Source organism: Tauraco erythrolophus, chromosome 14 (genome assembly GCF_009769465.1).
Source record: "Tauraco erythrolophus isolate bTauEry1 chromosome 14, bTauEry1.pri, whole genome shotgun sequence".
In the NCBI taxonomy this organism is placed as follows: Eukaryota; Metazoa; Chordata; class Aves; order Musophagiformes; family Musophagidae; genus Tauraco; species Tauraco erythrolophus.
In genome coordinates, this window is record NC_141478.1 from 22200222 (window position 1) to 22217041 (window position 16820).

Genomic DNA, 16820 nt, shown 5'->3' on the forward strand with positions numbered 1-16820 from the left:
CTTCTTTCCAGAGGCAGGGGGGTGCAGCAGCCGTTCCCCGTCACAGCTCAATCCTGGCTGCCATGGATGGCGAACAGCTTTCTCCAGCCCCCTGCTGCGGCCTCAGGCATTCCTCTGCTCCGTCAAGCAATGAAAATATCGGCCACGGGATTAGAGCAAGCCTCGGGAAGAAAGGCCGGCTCTCTGATATCCAAAGCCCAGGAAAGAACACGGGCGTCTTTTGGGGTTCACAACACTGCTAACGACTCTAGTTACAGGCACGTCTTTTTGAACCGCAGGCAAATTAAGACCTCTCAAAATCCTGTGATACCTTTTGCACCATTAAAAGGCCTCACATTCCCGCAGGATCCAACCAAAGTCTGGAAGTGTTCGCTAAGCAAGGCAGACTTCTGCTTTCGCACTAATAGGTACCAGGGAAAAAGAGAACAAGCAAAATTAGGAAGCACAACTTTCTCCTCCTATTTCAAGTCTTGGTACAGGCACAGCCAGCTACTTTACTCTTCTTCTATTCAACTTGAAACCAGAGTGGTCAAGGGTTAAAATGGTTTTAAAAAAGAATTGAGAGAAGTATTTTTTCTACAATGAGGAGCAAGAGAAAGACTTGAGAAAGGCTCTGAGCACCAGGCTAATTGAAAGAAAACAATCCTGAGGAAGGAGGCCCTCACTGCGGTGTTCAGCTCTGGATTTTACATTCACTACTTAGCCAGGTAAATATATCTAAATAAAATTATTCAGTCACAGTGCAGCTTCCAGGCCACATTAAGGTAGTAAGATTCTCATAATTATACTCCTCTTCACATATTTAAAAATCCTTTCACTGTTTACTCGAAAAGCTAATTGCTGACAGCTAGAACGACTGAAAACACTATCCTTTGCCATTCTGGGGCGAAGGAAAGCATCCTCCTCCTCCCCACAGCGACTTGCAGGAGCCCCTGTTCCCTCCGCAGCTCTGCCGAGCAGCTTCAATATCCTTACAGAGCCTCGCAGCTTTATAGTAAGTAAATACAACAATCTCCCTAAAAAAAAAAACAAAATTCTGTTTTTGTAACTTTACCAAGTGAAATCCTACTTCTACAGAGCACGTACACGTTTACGCATTACATTGGCACTAAAGATGCACAAATTTTGTGTTTTTAAAATGTACATAACTACCTCAGTTTGCAAATCCAGCGAAGGTGTAAGGGACTTGTGTACAAACATGTTACTCGCCCACATAAAATCTGAAGCTCGGCACGACATGTTACTCATTCCCACTCCAAGAAAAGAGGAAGACTTAAGAGATCTGTCAAACTCATTTACTCCCATCATCTGATGCATTATGCATGCCAGTGCTGTTGCTTAACAAGCACCTGTGGCACTTTATAGCTCAGCTCACCACCTCCCTGCCTCCCTTACGCATCCAGATTGCGTCCAGCTCTGACCATTTCTCTTCTACTGTGTGTGAGTTCCTCCCCTACGTGTACCCGTGTGCGCATTATCCATCTCATGCAGCTTCCTGCAGAGACTACGGGGCGGCGGGATGCAAAAGGAAACCTAAGATTTTCTCTGGGTTGAAAAATCCATCAGGAAAGAGATTCATACAGGGAATTTCTGATTAAAGTTCTAACACGGATTTTAACTACAAGACTTACGTACAGGTTCCTAATTGTTATTTAAGTTAAGCCTTGTGGATGACACAAAGCAGGTTGTGCCCACATTCCAGAAGTATAATCTAAAAAAATCTGTATTTCTGAACACTAAAAAATCATGAAGCAACTTCAGAAAGACCTTACATGACATTATAGCCATGCTCAAAAATATCTCCAAGTTATCAGAACAGTTTCTCAAAAATTTACAAGCTTCATTTAAAATGATTGTCCTACTGACCAGAGCAGTGTAGATTTTCTGTGATAGTTCTGAGATTTCTTTTTTTAGTCAAGTACAGTAAGATAAAGAATGATGCCGGACATCACAAACAGTTTTAACAGACTTCCACGATAAACATTTTTTATTGATCGTTTTCTGCAAAGCAAAGTTTGAAAGTGCAAAAACATATGTAAAGGGAAGAAATTAAATCAGGTCCAGTTCTATCTTTGTAGAGACAAAAAAGTTAGACGTAGGGATGACAAAGCCACAGTAATTAAACATTTATCTCAGAAATATGTTTCTAATTTTACAAAAAAGTTGTGAAATCCAGCTTAGTAGTAACTTTGGAGGCAAATGCTGAGATTTACACGAGGGGAGGGGTGAGAGGAGCTAACCTAAAAGAACCAGCAGCCACCTCCCCAGAACAGTTTATTAAAGCAAGCGCTCGGGCGTCGAAGCAGGAACACTCAGAGACTACATTTATGAGCTATTTTTGCCAAATACTTATACATCTTAATTCGATTTTGAGTCATGTATACGCTCATTGGCATACTAAAACGCAGGTAAGTTACAATTACAAAAATTAGAGGGTTTAGGGTTTTTTTAAAGTTGATTTTTGCCCAACTGGTCTATTCAAGCCCATGCTTTTGTTCTCACTCCGTTTGCAGTGGGCAGGACTGCACCCGCAGAGCACACACATTACAGCTACCTTCTTCAGTCCATCCTCCCCGCTCCATGCAAAGCCAAAGTCTTGCAAGCAACTCTCATTTTTTTTACTTCTAAAAACATTTAGGAAATGGAACCTCACAATGAAATTTTTCTACACAGACACCACCGAAGGCTGCGTTACAGCCTTGGAAGAGCGTGTAAGCAATTCCAGAACAAGTATGGATGATTCCAATTCAAACCGCTACAAGAGACTGCATAAATGCAACAGTTAGTAGCATAAAAGGTAGAAGAACGAATTAAACGTGGCTCTGCTTTTACTGTGATATCGTCTGGTCAACTTCTAAAGCCTTTCTGTCAATCCCAGAAAACTGCCCGATGAGAAATTTTCCAAATGATGAAGCAAAAGGTGTTCTCATTACTAGAATTCCAAAACAGTACCTGAAAAACTGTAACAGTCCTCGCAATTGAAATAACTGCACAGCACTAAGGACAGAAATATTTCTGCTTATTTGCCAAGAATAGGTAACAGAGACCTTGGAAGCCCTGACAGAACAGTCAGTCATGTTTCTAAAACCACTCATACATCACACAAAATCAGCAGTAACATCCACGACAATTTCCTGGCTCCTCAAGAGCATTTCTTATCTTAAAATCATTTCTTGATTTTGTTCTGTAACAAGAGTCATGCTTTTTTAAAAAAAATACATGAATTTTCAATCTTTGGGCTACTAATGCAAACCATCGACTCGCCCTACAATCCACCTGCCTTTCTTCATACCATCGACACGCAGCAAGCCTGCACGAGTTACAAGAGATCAGATGCGAGCGACATAGGCAGTTCACTGAACATCTTGCGATTCGAGGTTCAGTTTCCCAATTCAATCCAGCTGCTTTGCATCCCGAGGGAATCACAGCCAAGACAGACGAGCGAATCTAGCTTTGCATTTGGTAATAATTCAGCAAGGCACCTGACACCACCAGGAGCTGTGAGGCAGAATCAACTAAGGCCTTTTTTAATTTTTTTTTTAAATGAACACCATCACCTCCAACACACCTTCTCCTCCACTCCGTGCTGTCACGATAACCAACAGCCCTTCAGCAGACGAGTTAAGAATGAAGTTGCTCACACTACAGGAGCTATACTACATTTCAGCTTCGTATATTAGTCATAACGGAAACAATCAGTTGATAACCCTTCACAGCCTTCTGTAAAAACAGCAATTACCTGTTTTATAGGCTAAACTCAGAAAAAAGTTTCTTTAGGATCCTCATAAGGTAAAAAATAAAGGCAAAAATCGATTTCTTACAGTTCCTTGCATCCTTACTAAAATTAAAAAGGATATGCTTGAAAACGCTACACGAAAGTACTAAAGCCTGCGCAGCACGAACGTGAAAGTGGAAAGGAGGAAATTCCAAAGCATATGCTCAATCTCTGCTACGGAGTCATGACCAAGGGTGCCACAGAGTAAGTTCCAAGAAGAACAAAGGAAACAGGACAGATCAAAACGCACACACAGATCAGATGGAGTATGGACAGATACTTTCAGCTACCATGAATTCTGGCTTTTTTTCTTTAGATTCATTTCCACAGTAAAATGAAAAGCTGGCAACAACGGAAAAAAAACAAACAAACACACAACTGGAAAACACTAGTCAAAAAAAAAACCTACTTCAGGTTTTGGGCTGATAATACTGTTACCATGAGCACAAGATATTCCAATCAAGTTGAACCAGAATAAGCCTTTAACTAGCACCACCTAGAAGTCAGAAGCTATTACATCCTGCTTTGGATGCATTTGATGACTGGCTTCTCCTCCTTCCACATTCAGAAAACGGCTCCTCTCCCCTCCAAAAGCCTCAAATTTGAAAGATGAAAACCTTTACTCACATGCTGTGGTCTTACCTTGCAGATTCTGCCTCCTTGGTTTGGACCAGGCCTGCAATATTTACATCAGCTATAAGGAATATTACTTGTCTGTACTCAAAGACAACAACTTGAGAGGAGAACACTGATTTACACTCAATAGCACAATTGAAAAAACCTCAGTAGTTCCAACATGACACTACATTTCCTGTAGCTTAGAGTTTCTGCGTGTTTTCTCTCATCCACGTCTCAAAAAAGTTACACAAAACCACAACGCAGAAACTGTTACCAAATCACTGCGGATATTTAAGCCGTTTCTGACCTTCTAGTATTTAGATCTTTTTCAAAAACTGCCATAACTTCAAATAAGGAGAAAAGGAAAAAGAATCCATAGCAACAAAAGAAAAACTACAAATTAAGGCTCTGAAAACCTGAACTTGGTGTAAGCAAACAACTACATGTGAAGATGAGGATAAATGAGCTGTTTTACACTTCAAACAGAAGACAAGCCATGTCAGATTCCAGAAGAGGAAGCAACCTGGGAAAATTATGAAATAAGGCTGTCACACCCAAAATTTGCAGTATACTCTCTTAATGCTAATAAAAACCAGTGTGTCCCATAAAATGTTTTCAATTTGCCCTTGCAAATGAACAAGAATATACTCCTCAACATCAGATACAATCCCCAAGAGTGGCTCTTCCTCAGCATCTCACAAGTCAAGACGCATTGCATCCTTACAGGGGTTGGGAGAGGCAGGTCCTTCAGCGTAATGACGACTTCTACCTCCCTATCACTGTTATCTCCTTCAGCAAAAAGGAATAACTAAGGCAGTTCAAAACACCTTCCCCTAACTGCTCTGCAGAACCACCAAAAATACACCGAGACAGGCCAGAGCAGGAAGGGGACAGTACTCCGTCCCCCTACTTGGCCCTACTTACACCTCACCTTCATGCCAGGCTCCCCGTACGCGCACGTCCCTGACGCTTCATTTCAACCTTAATTTCTTCCTGAGAAACACTGAGCGACGCCATCCTGAGCCACTAAACTGGCTGGAAGTCTCCGCACGTTGGCGGCCGGTGTGGCTGCCGGGTTTGCTTCCCACGCACCGTCACTAGCGTGTTGCCACACCATACGACATCTAGAAGCTTTTCTTATGCTCCCAACCAGGTTTCAATCCAACTTAGGTCATCCTGATGGGATTTCATTATCGGTACGGGGATGATCTGGAAAGGCCTGTCCTCCAGAGCTACAACACAGCTGTTGGTACGTGACAGATCCAAAGCGACACCTGAAATGATGTGCTACACAAGGTGATCATCGTTAAAGGAAGTTTCTTCTGAACTTGAACAAAGTAAGCAGCTACTGCATTCAAAGCACTACCAGGCCACTATCTTTTCCTGAACGTGTAACCTGTTTGATAGTTTTACATTTCTTTTCCTCAAGGCTAAGTATTTTAAGATGAAACTTGTAGCTTTATTCCCTCCCTGGAACCAGTCAAACCAATGAGATTTCAGCGTGGGAAAAAAGTAACAAACCAAAACCATAATTAAAGTTAAACTGAGAATTCAATACCAATCTAAAGACAAACTTTTATGAAACATTTTGTTAGTAAATTCATTTGAAACCAATAACACACACTTTCTGACAAAATTTTAGGCTACAGATCTGAAATCTATGTTATAATACATCGCTAATATTAAAGATTAATATGGTGACATAAGACACACGATCTATTTTGTTCCCAGTGCTTTTCATGTTCAAACACCAAGCCAATCTCTACCTCCAACAGAAAAAGCAGGCTCGTTTTCCCGCGACACCGTTCCCGTGCGTACACAAGTACTCATGCAGGCCCACGGCGCGGATCAGGGCACTGAGCCAAGCCTCCACATCCTCCACAAATGCTTGTGAAAGCAAATGGAAGGGCAGAGCATGCAGGTCCTCCTCTTTTTAATGGCACTGCCAGCTTGAAACGCTGAAACTAAACACACGAAAATAGGATTAACATTTGGCAACAACTTGGTATCTGCCCAAACACATTGCTAATAAAAGATTCACAAACTGATAACAAAATACCTGGATCTTCTGCAACGTGAGCGCTGACAGCCCAACACTGAAAATGCCAATTCCAACTGCACAGGAGTATACGACAAACAAACAGTTAAGTGTCCTATCACATCAAAAGACATTTCTGGATGCAGTTTTCCTTTATTTCCAGTTCGTTTATACTTCCTTCCTTTCCTGTTTTCAAACAGGAACATTTGGCTTTCTAAGTTACATTTGGAGATATTTCATTTTCTTTGAAAACCTTTCCTCTCTGCTGTGTACAGCACTGCAACAGCCATTGGTTTCAAGCCATCGTTCATTTTTTAACCAACGTGACAGTAGCCTCTTAAAATTTAGAAAGCAAGCTACGCTCCGCTTCTCAACATACACTCAAGAGACCTCAGAAGTCGTGACAGGTCTAATGACTTAAATGACTTTTGGCAGCCTGCTCTACTTTTAGAAAGAGAAAACGCCTCTGTCTGTGGCTCTCCCGTTCCTGCTGCAGTTACACTACAAGGTTTCAACACATGAACCGCGGAGCTGTGTTAAGAAGAGATGTTCAGGTTCATTAACTGCAGAGGAAAGCTCAGAAAGATGAAGCTTATATGGAAGGACCTGACTCCACCTTAGCCCCAGTGGAAGCAAGAGACTGGACCATTACACTGAAAACGAGCTGGAACCTGCCCCTGAGCACTCAAGTCAGACACAGCTGTTGGCAATATCAGCAATACGAAGGTGTCTCTGCCAAAAGTAAGACAAAAGAGATATCAACAGATCTCTGATCGGTTTGGCTCCAGCTTTTACATCCAAGATAATGTAGCAGGAAGTGCTGTTATGGACATAATATTCTATGTATTCACAGATTCACACAACAGCAAACTTAGATCTTCCATGACTCAAAATACTTGAGTAAAGAAAACACTCAATAAAGCAAAACTTTCACAGAAAAACACTCATCGTTACCTGGCTGTAAACTACATGCAGAACATTGAATAGATTGAAGCTGCAGAGAAGCACAATGATAAGAAGTCTAACTTAAATATTTTAATTGGCAAGAAACACCAGTTAAACCTACATTGGCACAAATCTCAAACTACAGAACACCATACACACACTGGCAGCACTGCATTATTCACCTCTAGGTCAGCATCAACATTAGACTCATGTCAAAAAAGCTAAAAGCACATCAAACAAGATAAATTTATCGAAGTATAATAATAACGGAAGACAACTGTGCTGGCTACTGACAGATGCTTTGACCCAGTGTCACAAAACGTGACAGCTTCAAGACTTGTAAAAAAGACATCAAATAAAACCAAAGGTAAAATATTAAGAGCCCACATATATGTAAGGGCAGAAAGCCAGAATAAAAAAAAAACAGTTGTTGTCCATACTTCTAAAGCAAAAAGAAAGGTAAAAATACATAACTAGGTGGCAAAGTTCAACAGAGCTATACTGATGAAGCAGAAATATATCCTTCTGGGTTTCAGTGGGATTATAAAGTACACAGGGATTAGAAAATTAGGGGAGATCAAGTGAAATTTTAAGGAAGGAGAGTACAAAAAACATAAGAATTACTCTTCCCACTAAACAAGAGAGTAAAGACATTGGGCCTTCAGTGGCAGGGAAACATGGGGAAGGGATTGCTTGAGGATGGCTCTCCCATTCCCACAGGGTAAAAACACACCAGGTGATCTGAAGGGCTGAAGCATCTGATCAACCTACAAGAAGGGGCTCAACTGCTTCCAAAAGCTGACACGCTTCTTTGGCTTCTGTAGTAGACAAAGGACAAGTGACAAAGCCAGCAAGTACACAGTTAGGGGTTTGTGAAGGCAATAGTAAAAAAAATAACAAAACCAGGGTAAGAGTCACTCCTGTATGGGTAGCAATTAAAGTGTCACCTAACAACGACAAAGGACAGTCGTGTGGTCAGTGAAGAAAATGCAGAAACTCTCCATAAGCAGAGCACTAGAATGCCTTCAGTGGTAACCAGCATCGTCAGCTGCACAAACTGCTTCACTGCAAACAAAACTCACTGCTCCTGTACGCAGAACGATGAATTCTGAAGAAAAAAGATCTCTAATGCGCAATTCGCTGTTTCTAGATCAACTTTTGACTCAAGAGAAGATCTCTTACTGAATTAACTATGACGACTAGAATGCAAGAGGAATAGGAAGTATAAAAATATTGTCACACCATAAATTATCAGTACCTTCCTACAACCACCATCCTCAGTCCTGGTCATTTCGCTATAGTAAACCAGTGCTGAACCAGGAAAGTTCAAAGACTGGCAAAGGAAATCAGTGAACATCATAAAAAAAATACTTAAGTTTACATATTTGGAGCCCAATGGGTTCCTGAGCTGGACAGTCTCTTCTAAACAGCATCTTTAGGGATTTGGTTGTGATTTTTTCCCTGCTAACATCTCCAATCACTTTCAAGTATCCCAAAATATCCAGAAGCAATGAGTGGAGTGATACTGTTTAGTCACGGTGTAAAAAAAAAGTCATTTTCCTTTGTAGTAATTTACTTCTTAATCAGATTGTTAAAGGGACATGATAATAGTTGACATTAAAATTAAACATTAAATCTCTTCACTTTCTACACAACCCAAACATCTCGTGGCTGTCACATGCTCCAGAGAATTACCCAAACTCCCAAGAAAGTTCAGCAGCAGAACATTGCCAAGCCCCTGATGTGCTTTCATTAAAAATAAAAAAGGCTATTTTAACTGATGCAAAAAGGGTTTATCATGAATTGATCGTTTATTTTGTAAAATCAAGACACTCTCTTCAGCATGAATACTAAATGGTAAAAAACACACTTAAAGCATCTGAAACACCATATAAAGCCAGGGTTTCAGTTTTCCTAAAGAACTCTGCAACTACACACATCCAAATTGTGCTTATCTATTTATACGGAATTAATCAGGATCACCACTTTCATCTTGGCAATTTAACTGGAGATCTAAATCAATAGCATCCAATCAGTGAAATATGACTGTTGTTTCCACAGTGCCGAGACATTTTCCCTACTGAGGACTGTTTCACCTTTTTTTTTTTCTTTTTTTTAAGATCAATAGCCTCAGAGTATTATATTTAACTACTCAAGGCCCAGAGACGTATTTCAGCAGGACAATCCAAAGCAGCAGCCCTCTGAATACCCAGGGCAGAACGCAGCACATGGGCTAAGCAAACACAGATCCCTGCCTCAGTTGCCATTTCCCAACGCTGCACACCAAGAGCGGGATTTTTCAGGACTTAACATTCATAGGAAAGTAAATAAACCTATTCCGTAACTGCACTGAAGTTGCACGCATGAGAAGTTGCAATCTGGGCCCTGCAGCCAGCTGAATTCTAATACTGCAGCCACTGAAATCCCTACAAACTGGTCAAACAGAAGTGGAGCGAAGCCTCCCTCCCACTGACTCACACTGCGACACCAGGACAGATTCCATATGGGAAACGAGCGTTGCTTAGTTATGAACAAGAATTTCAGTTATACCTCCTCAAAAGCAATGCAAAGTGAAACTTTTTAAATCGTGCATATTTAAAAATACTGCGTGTTTAGAAAAGTTAGCTACAAACATATGGGCATGCATTTTATGCACACAATTATTTCCATGCCAAACTAGCGATGGTGCGGAAATTTGCTTTCAAACCCTGTATCAAACTCAGGCTGATGTTGCACAAGCCAAACGTTTTTCTAGTGTGAAAGTAAAGGTTGAGGAACATGCCGTATTGCTCTTTATGTAGTTTTCCTAAACGCCCACTCCATTTCCATGCTCACTCCTTAGCAGTTCCCTCTTACTGGCAACACTGCAAACACGCATTAGGTGGCTACGTAGTTTGCAGAATTCTCTGAGAATTCTGAAAGGCTTCTGAGGCAGAGTTCTGAAAGAATTCTGAGGCTTGAAGGCTAATGTCTTGCAAACGACAATATTTTATACACAGAATAACCAAATACTCTTATTTATATAAAGAAAAGCCTAACAGTACATCCTTTCCTTGCTTAAATTGCACCGATAAGTTAGTGAGAGGTCACTAAGCCAAGAGATTTTTTTTTTTAAAAATGACAATTTTTGTTCATTGTTTTTCACTGTAATAAATAAAATAATAAATAATGTGCAGAGGTGTACATGCACACCGTACAACTTTTAAATTGAAATGTTAGCTCATTAGGATAGCTTCATAAGCAACTCAAATGATTTTCTTAGCCAACTGAGAAAATAACACACACACGCTGCAAAAGCCGTACGCAACTCGGACACTTCTCACCGAGGAGCAGCGACAACGTGTCACCACAACTCCAGTGAAAGGGAGCGTGGTTCATGGATGAGTAAAACAACAGCTCGCCCTCGCAAGAAACATGGGAACAGCACCAGCAGACCTTCTCACCATTGCCTACTCAGACACACATATCATCAGTGGCACTGGTGTCTGCACCACCCCACTGGTGTCTCCACTACCCCAGGAGTGATAAGCCATCGAATTGCTTCTATCAGATCCCATCCAACACCCGGAGCACACGAGGCTGACAGATACCATATTTCTATCCAAGAGGGATATCAACCGGAGACCTGTGCTTAAGCCACTCGGGATGTAACTGAGACCTGAATATTTCTACTCTATTTTTAACTTGTGATATTTTTAGAAATAATCAAGAAGCGTACACAAAACAGAAACAAATTATGACCTTGTGTTTCTAAGGAACCCAGAAGATCTCTGCTCCCATCTTCGTTCAGCTTCAGCACGCTCCTCTCCCACCCTCAGAGGAGCATCCTATAGAGCAGCACACACTGCACCGCTGATCCATGAGCAACACGTTGCCAAAAAGAGCTGTTCGGCTCTGGGACTCTCATGCAGCTTTCACGTCCATCAGTTTCTAATTGCATTTCGTTGCAGGCTTCCAAAACTGCCCGTTTATCCTTTAACACCACCACACATATTGATTCCAAGGACTTCAAGAACACCAGAGAGAGAACAAATTTCCTGCTCCTGAATAATCTAATTTGCAATCTTAATGGTGTGTACAGGTTATCGCAGCTTTTCTACTAAAAGTTAAAAGTTATACCAACTGCGATTTTATTCTTAATAATGTAATCCTGTACAGATCAAAGTCTTTCTGTGACTCTCCAGTCAGTTGCAATCAGTTGCAAGAGGCAGGATGTACCTTCAGATGATGCTTGTTCCTTACTACTGATTTTTGGGGGTTTATTCCCTTAGCAGAGTGAAACATTATCCTAATTCTAAAATCAGGAGCTCATTTCACCTTATTTGCAAAGTGACCAAATAGACAAGGAAACACTCTAATGTTTACACAAATAAATGAAGTTACACCATTTATTCCTGAAATAATCCAGCTACACTCTTTTCTTCTTCGGAGAGCAACGCCTGGCTATTTATAGACAGGATCAGATATCACTCATGGCTACAAACAAAGAATATGGGCTTCCAAACCTGTAACTTCTGCTCATTCATATAATTTTTATCAACACCAAAAGGCCAGCATTTTTTCCACATTAAAAAACTATTCCTTCTGGACACAGCAAGAACTCCAGTCTTGACAGGCAGAGCCACAAGTCTCACAGCTAAACCTCCTCCTTGATTGTCCCTCTCCCACCTGCCAAGTAGGAAAGCATGTGGAAAATCTCTATTTAAGAAGCAGCAGCAATCAGGTGGGAAATAGTGCGAATCAAGATGAAGTCCATCCACTATGCATGAAGTATGTCATCTTCATTGAGACAAAGAATCAAGAAAGCCTCTCCCTCCTCAGTTACTCACTCCCTCTAAACAAGTGGTACAAACACACTTAGGGTTAGGGAAACCCCAGCTTCTGCTCCTCACCAGGGATGAAACGGGACATGACCCATCGATACGGAATAAAAGCACCTTCCACAAATGAGGACAGAACAGGGGTTCACCAGAACTTCCAAGATTTCCACAACGATACTTCTAAATTCCCCGCTCCAATCAACACTCGGCTTCAATTAAGTTTTTATTTTGCACGTTTCGGCACATGACTCCCCCTTTGCTGACTTAATTCACATATTTGGCTTCAACAGATAAAACTTCACCTATCGATTTGATTTCCTCAAATCACAAAGGATTTTTTAAAGTAGCAAAGAGCAACCAACACAAGTATAACCACAGTGAGCTGTCAGGAGAGCAGTAAATACTGAAAAAGAATCATCGCACAGGAAGATTTTACACATCACAAAAGTAACTTATCTATTACACATACTCTGTAGATCTTTGAATCCAGGTATAATATTTTTCAAAAGAAAAAAAAAAGAAAAAAATAACTTGCTTCAGACCTGGAATCTGCAAAGCTTACGCTGTGCAAGAGGACAAATAAACATATCCCCTGTCAACAGGAGTCAGTATAGATGGTTACATCAGTAGCATCTAGGCTGAGAACCACTATGGACGTTCCTGCCTGATGCGATTCAAAACGTGACAATTACACCATCTAGTATCAGAGTTTAACCATTCTCAAGCTGCTAAAAACCACGCATTTAACCAGCAGTTTCTTCCAAATACCACTCGCACAGAGCTTGCTTTTAAAATATCAAGACTCAATCTACAGGGGAGCATTAAAAAAAATTAAAAATCCCAGCATTCAACATTCAAGACCAGCTTTTTTTCCAAGCTTTCTACTAGTTCGTTGCTGACGAGGAGGGGAAAAAAAAAAAGTTACTTTTTAAAGCCAACATTTTTCAAAACGAGCAGACAACATTTCTGCAAAACTAGGTATCAAGGGTCTTTTGCAAGAGCCTTTTTAGAAAGCCTTCTCCTACGCACACCAGGCTTCATCTGGATGAGATTACGTTTCTCGCAGCCTGCAAAGAAGCAGGGTTCGATAACGGCTCGTTAAAGGTAACAACGGTAGAAGGTGTGAGAACACAGCGGCTGCAACGCTGCCAGACCGCTCGTTTCGGGGCTGCTTTCTGGGCGCCGTTCTCCGGCGAGTGCCCCGCTCTCCACAGGTTGCCCGTCGCCCCCCCCCCCCCCCCCCCCCCCCCCCCGCCGGTACCGGGTCTCCGCCGGTGCCGGCAGAGCTCGCCGGCTGCTGCAGCTCGGACCGAGCTCGTTCGCGCCCTGCCTCGCTTCACGTGCGCCCCTGCCCGCAGACGGCGGGCGCGGCAGACGCGCCGGTGATCCCGCCGAAGCAATTACGCTGCGGAACGGGGATTCAGGTGCCTCTCGTCCCCCCCCCTCCCCGGCCGCCCGCTTGCAGAGGTGCGCAGTGGCCTCTGCCGGTGCGCGCACCGCCGCCCGCACCGTCCCGCTCCGGACCGGCAGCCGCCGCCCGCCGGGGGCCGCGCGCCCCCTCAGAGCCGCCCGCGCGCCGCCCGCCGCCGCTCCCTCGCACCCCCGGGCCCGCCGTACCCCGCTCCCCCCGCGCCGACACCGCCCCCTCGGCGCCCGCCGCCGCTGTCAGGGTCTCGCCCGGCTCCTTCCTTACCTGTGAGGAGGCTCTGGGAGCCGCTCCGAGCGGCGGCGCCGGCCGGCTCCGGCTGCCCGAGGAGAAGGGCGATCCAGAGGGAGCCGAGGAGCCGCCGGGCTCTCCCCGCCGCCATCTCTCCGCTCCCCGCGCCCGGCAGCCGGGCACCCAGCGCCAGCCCCTCCCCCGGGGGGGCTCCTCCTGCCTGCCTGCCGGCCGGGGCGCGCTCCCCGCTCGTCCGCCGCCCCTGCGGCACCCCGAGGAGGCGGCCGTCAGCCGGGCGGCGGGGCTTGCGCAGCCGCCGCGGAGAGCGGCCAGCGCAAGGAAGGCGGGCGGGAAGGAGGGAGGGAGGGAGGGAAGGAAGGAGCGGCCGCGCTCACTCCATCGCGGGCCGGTCCCAGCGCCGCGCTCCCTCACACGGAGCCAGAGGGGCGCCCGCCGCGCGCTCCTCCCCTCGCTCCTTCCCGCCCCCCCGCCCGCACCTCCCCGGCCCGCCCCCGCCCCCGCGCGCATGCGCCCCCGCGCCCCTCCCCTCCCCTCCCCTCCCCTTCCCCCGCCGCCTGCCGGGGAGGCGGCGGCGCACGCGCTCCCTCCCTCACGGACCCCCCGCGCCAGGTGCGCGCGCGCCCGGCCGCCCGCCCCTCACCGCGCCTGCGCGGCCGGGCGGCACGAGGCGGGCGCGCTCAGCCGCCCTGTCCCCTCCCGGCCCCGAGGGGAGCTCCGCGGCACCGGGGGCCCGCAGGGCGGGCAGCGCCCGGCGCGGGGCCCGGCCCCGCCGTGCGGCTCGTTTCGGCAGCACGGCTGCTGTAGCGAAGTCCCGGGAGCGGCTTTCAGCGAAATACACTTTTTGTTTCCCGCTCCTTCAGCCACAGCCCGGCGCGGCTGCGTGCGAAAAACAACCCGAAAAGCGCCAAATCTGGTTATCCTTGCCAATGCGGCGAGGAGGAGGGTAGCTGCGAAGCAAGGCTGCTTCCACAGCTACTAACTGAGGGGGAAAAAAAAAAATAAATCGCTAACCTTGTAAAAATAACTTGCAGAAACTTGGTTTCTTGGCGGGGTGGATCTCCGCTGCTCAATTTGGGACGCCGGCTTTTGTAACAAGCGTGTTTCTCAACAAACCAAAGGATAAATAAACGCGAAGGAAAGACCCAACATGCTTTGAAAAGGCAAATGAAATGTATTTTCATCCTCCTGGGGGTAATTAGTTTTATAGAGCGTTTGCCATTCAAATCCAGAGCGTTTGAATGCTGCATCGTTACCAGCCGGTTTTAGCCTTACTGTTGGATCCCGGCTCCTTACAAAGGACACAATGAGAGCTATAAATATACATTCCTCCTTCATTAATCACACCAAACGTACCCTTATATTTTTTCCCATCTCAGCTTGTCGCCCACTAAATCGCATTTTTACAACGCGCACACTATCCTTGCTCATTTTATTATTGACTAATTGAATCGTCTCTTTCGGGACATAAATTACGTCGTATCAGGGCTCAAGGAGCAGAAACCATGATGTAACCGTACCCCTGGGGCACTGCAAGATGTGAAACACGGGTGTATCCCCCCCCCCCCGCCCCGAAATCTGCGTTTCTATCGCAAAATGTTTCAAAACTAGTTTTAAATCATTTGTTCCAGAAAGAAACAGGCTTTTACACCAGTAGTGACACTCCTGCTAAGGAACCGGGGACTAATTTCAGGAAAAGTTTGCCTTGATAACCACCGTGCACTTGGCGAGGGTGCCCCTCTCCATGCAGGCACCTCTCTATTCCCGTGGAATTATCCCCGATCCGGCGGGATTTGCAGATTTATTTAGAGGCTTTTCAGCGAGGTGTGCGTTTTGCTGCAGTACGGCCGCAGAGATGCACACGACTAATTAATCGTTGACGAGACTACAAAGTATCAGCTAATACAGGTGTCTGAAGTGTTTCTCATTGTGAAACTTCATTATTTTTATCATTTTATATTCGGTGTGTTTCTGTCAGGAAACAGGGGGCTTGTCCTCCACTAGAAATATCCTGGAGCATTTTCACAATGAGGAATAATTACCTCCTTGGAAGGATGTTTGGGTTTCTCCGTATTACGCTTGCCGAGTTACGCTCCTATCTGATATGCCAGAAGGATTACCAGCAATGAACCGTAATTTATACCCAAAATGGAAGCACTGATTAAAAGGCAGGACTAGTAGTATAACTCCTATTAAAACTGGTTACCAATTCCCATCATAAAATCCTACCTTCGGTCACTTTTAATAGCGCCAGACTAACTGCCGTGCTGAAATTTAAGCATCTCAAGTTCACACCTCAGGTTAAATTATAAACATTTCTTCTTTCGTTCTTTCCGTCGGGCATCTTGGAGGCTGAAAACGAGAACGGTCACTTTGTCAGAGGTGTTCCCTCAAAACCCGCCGTCAAAAACCCTACTGTAAATCCCATTTGCGCTTGGGGGGGGCTTACCAGTGCGGTTCTCCAGCGGTTCCGTGCTCGCCCAGCACGTCACAGCCCGAGGCTGTGGGAGTCGGAGCTGGACCTGCAGTTCCAGTTCCTGGTTGCTCTGGACCATGCCAAGTCTGAAGGTAGGAAGGGCGAGCGGGGAACCTGTCCTTCCAGTCCTCTCGGGAAACACGGAGCAGGAAGCTCCTTGAATAACACGCGGCAAGGGAAGAGACCTGGATCCAGGACGAGTAAGCTGGCAGGCACAAAGGGTCTGGAGAAAGACAGGTTCTCCAAGGTGGTGGAAGGGAACTGGGAGTTGGAAGGGGAAACTGGGTCAGCCTGGAGGGAGGGATAAAATGAACAACTCTTGTAAACAAGAGTCTGGAAGCCAGCCTGTTGGGAGAAGACTTAAAAACAGACTGGGAATGGGAGAAAATTGCCGGGAGAAGGATGTGCAACCCAGGAGGATTGGGGCAATCAAGACCAGTATGTTATCTGGCAGAAGGCTGAAGGAGAAGTTG

The 16820-nt window shown here is 45.0% G+C and overlaps 1 protein-coding gene across 2 annotated transcripts in view; it reads right to left on the reverse strand.

Moving 5' to 3' along the window:
- NEO1 (neogenin 1) overlaps positions 1 to 14004 on the reverse strand; it is a 207465-nt gene extending 193461 nt beyond the window's left edge. For both annotated transcript variants that reach the window (XM_086620230.1, XM_086620229.1), the window contains exon 1: positions 13890 to 14004. In XM_086620230.1, the coding sequence (XP_086476356.1) occupies positions 13890 to 14004 (115 nt within the window). The remainder of the gene's footprint in view (positions 1 to 13889) is intronic.
- Positions 14005 to 16820: the final 2816 nt, after the last annotated feature.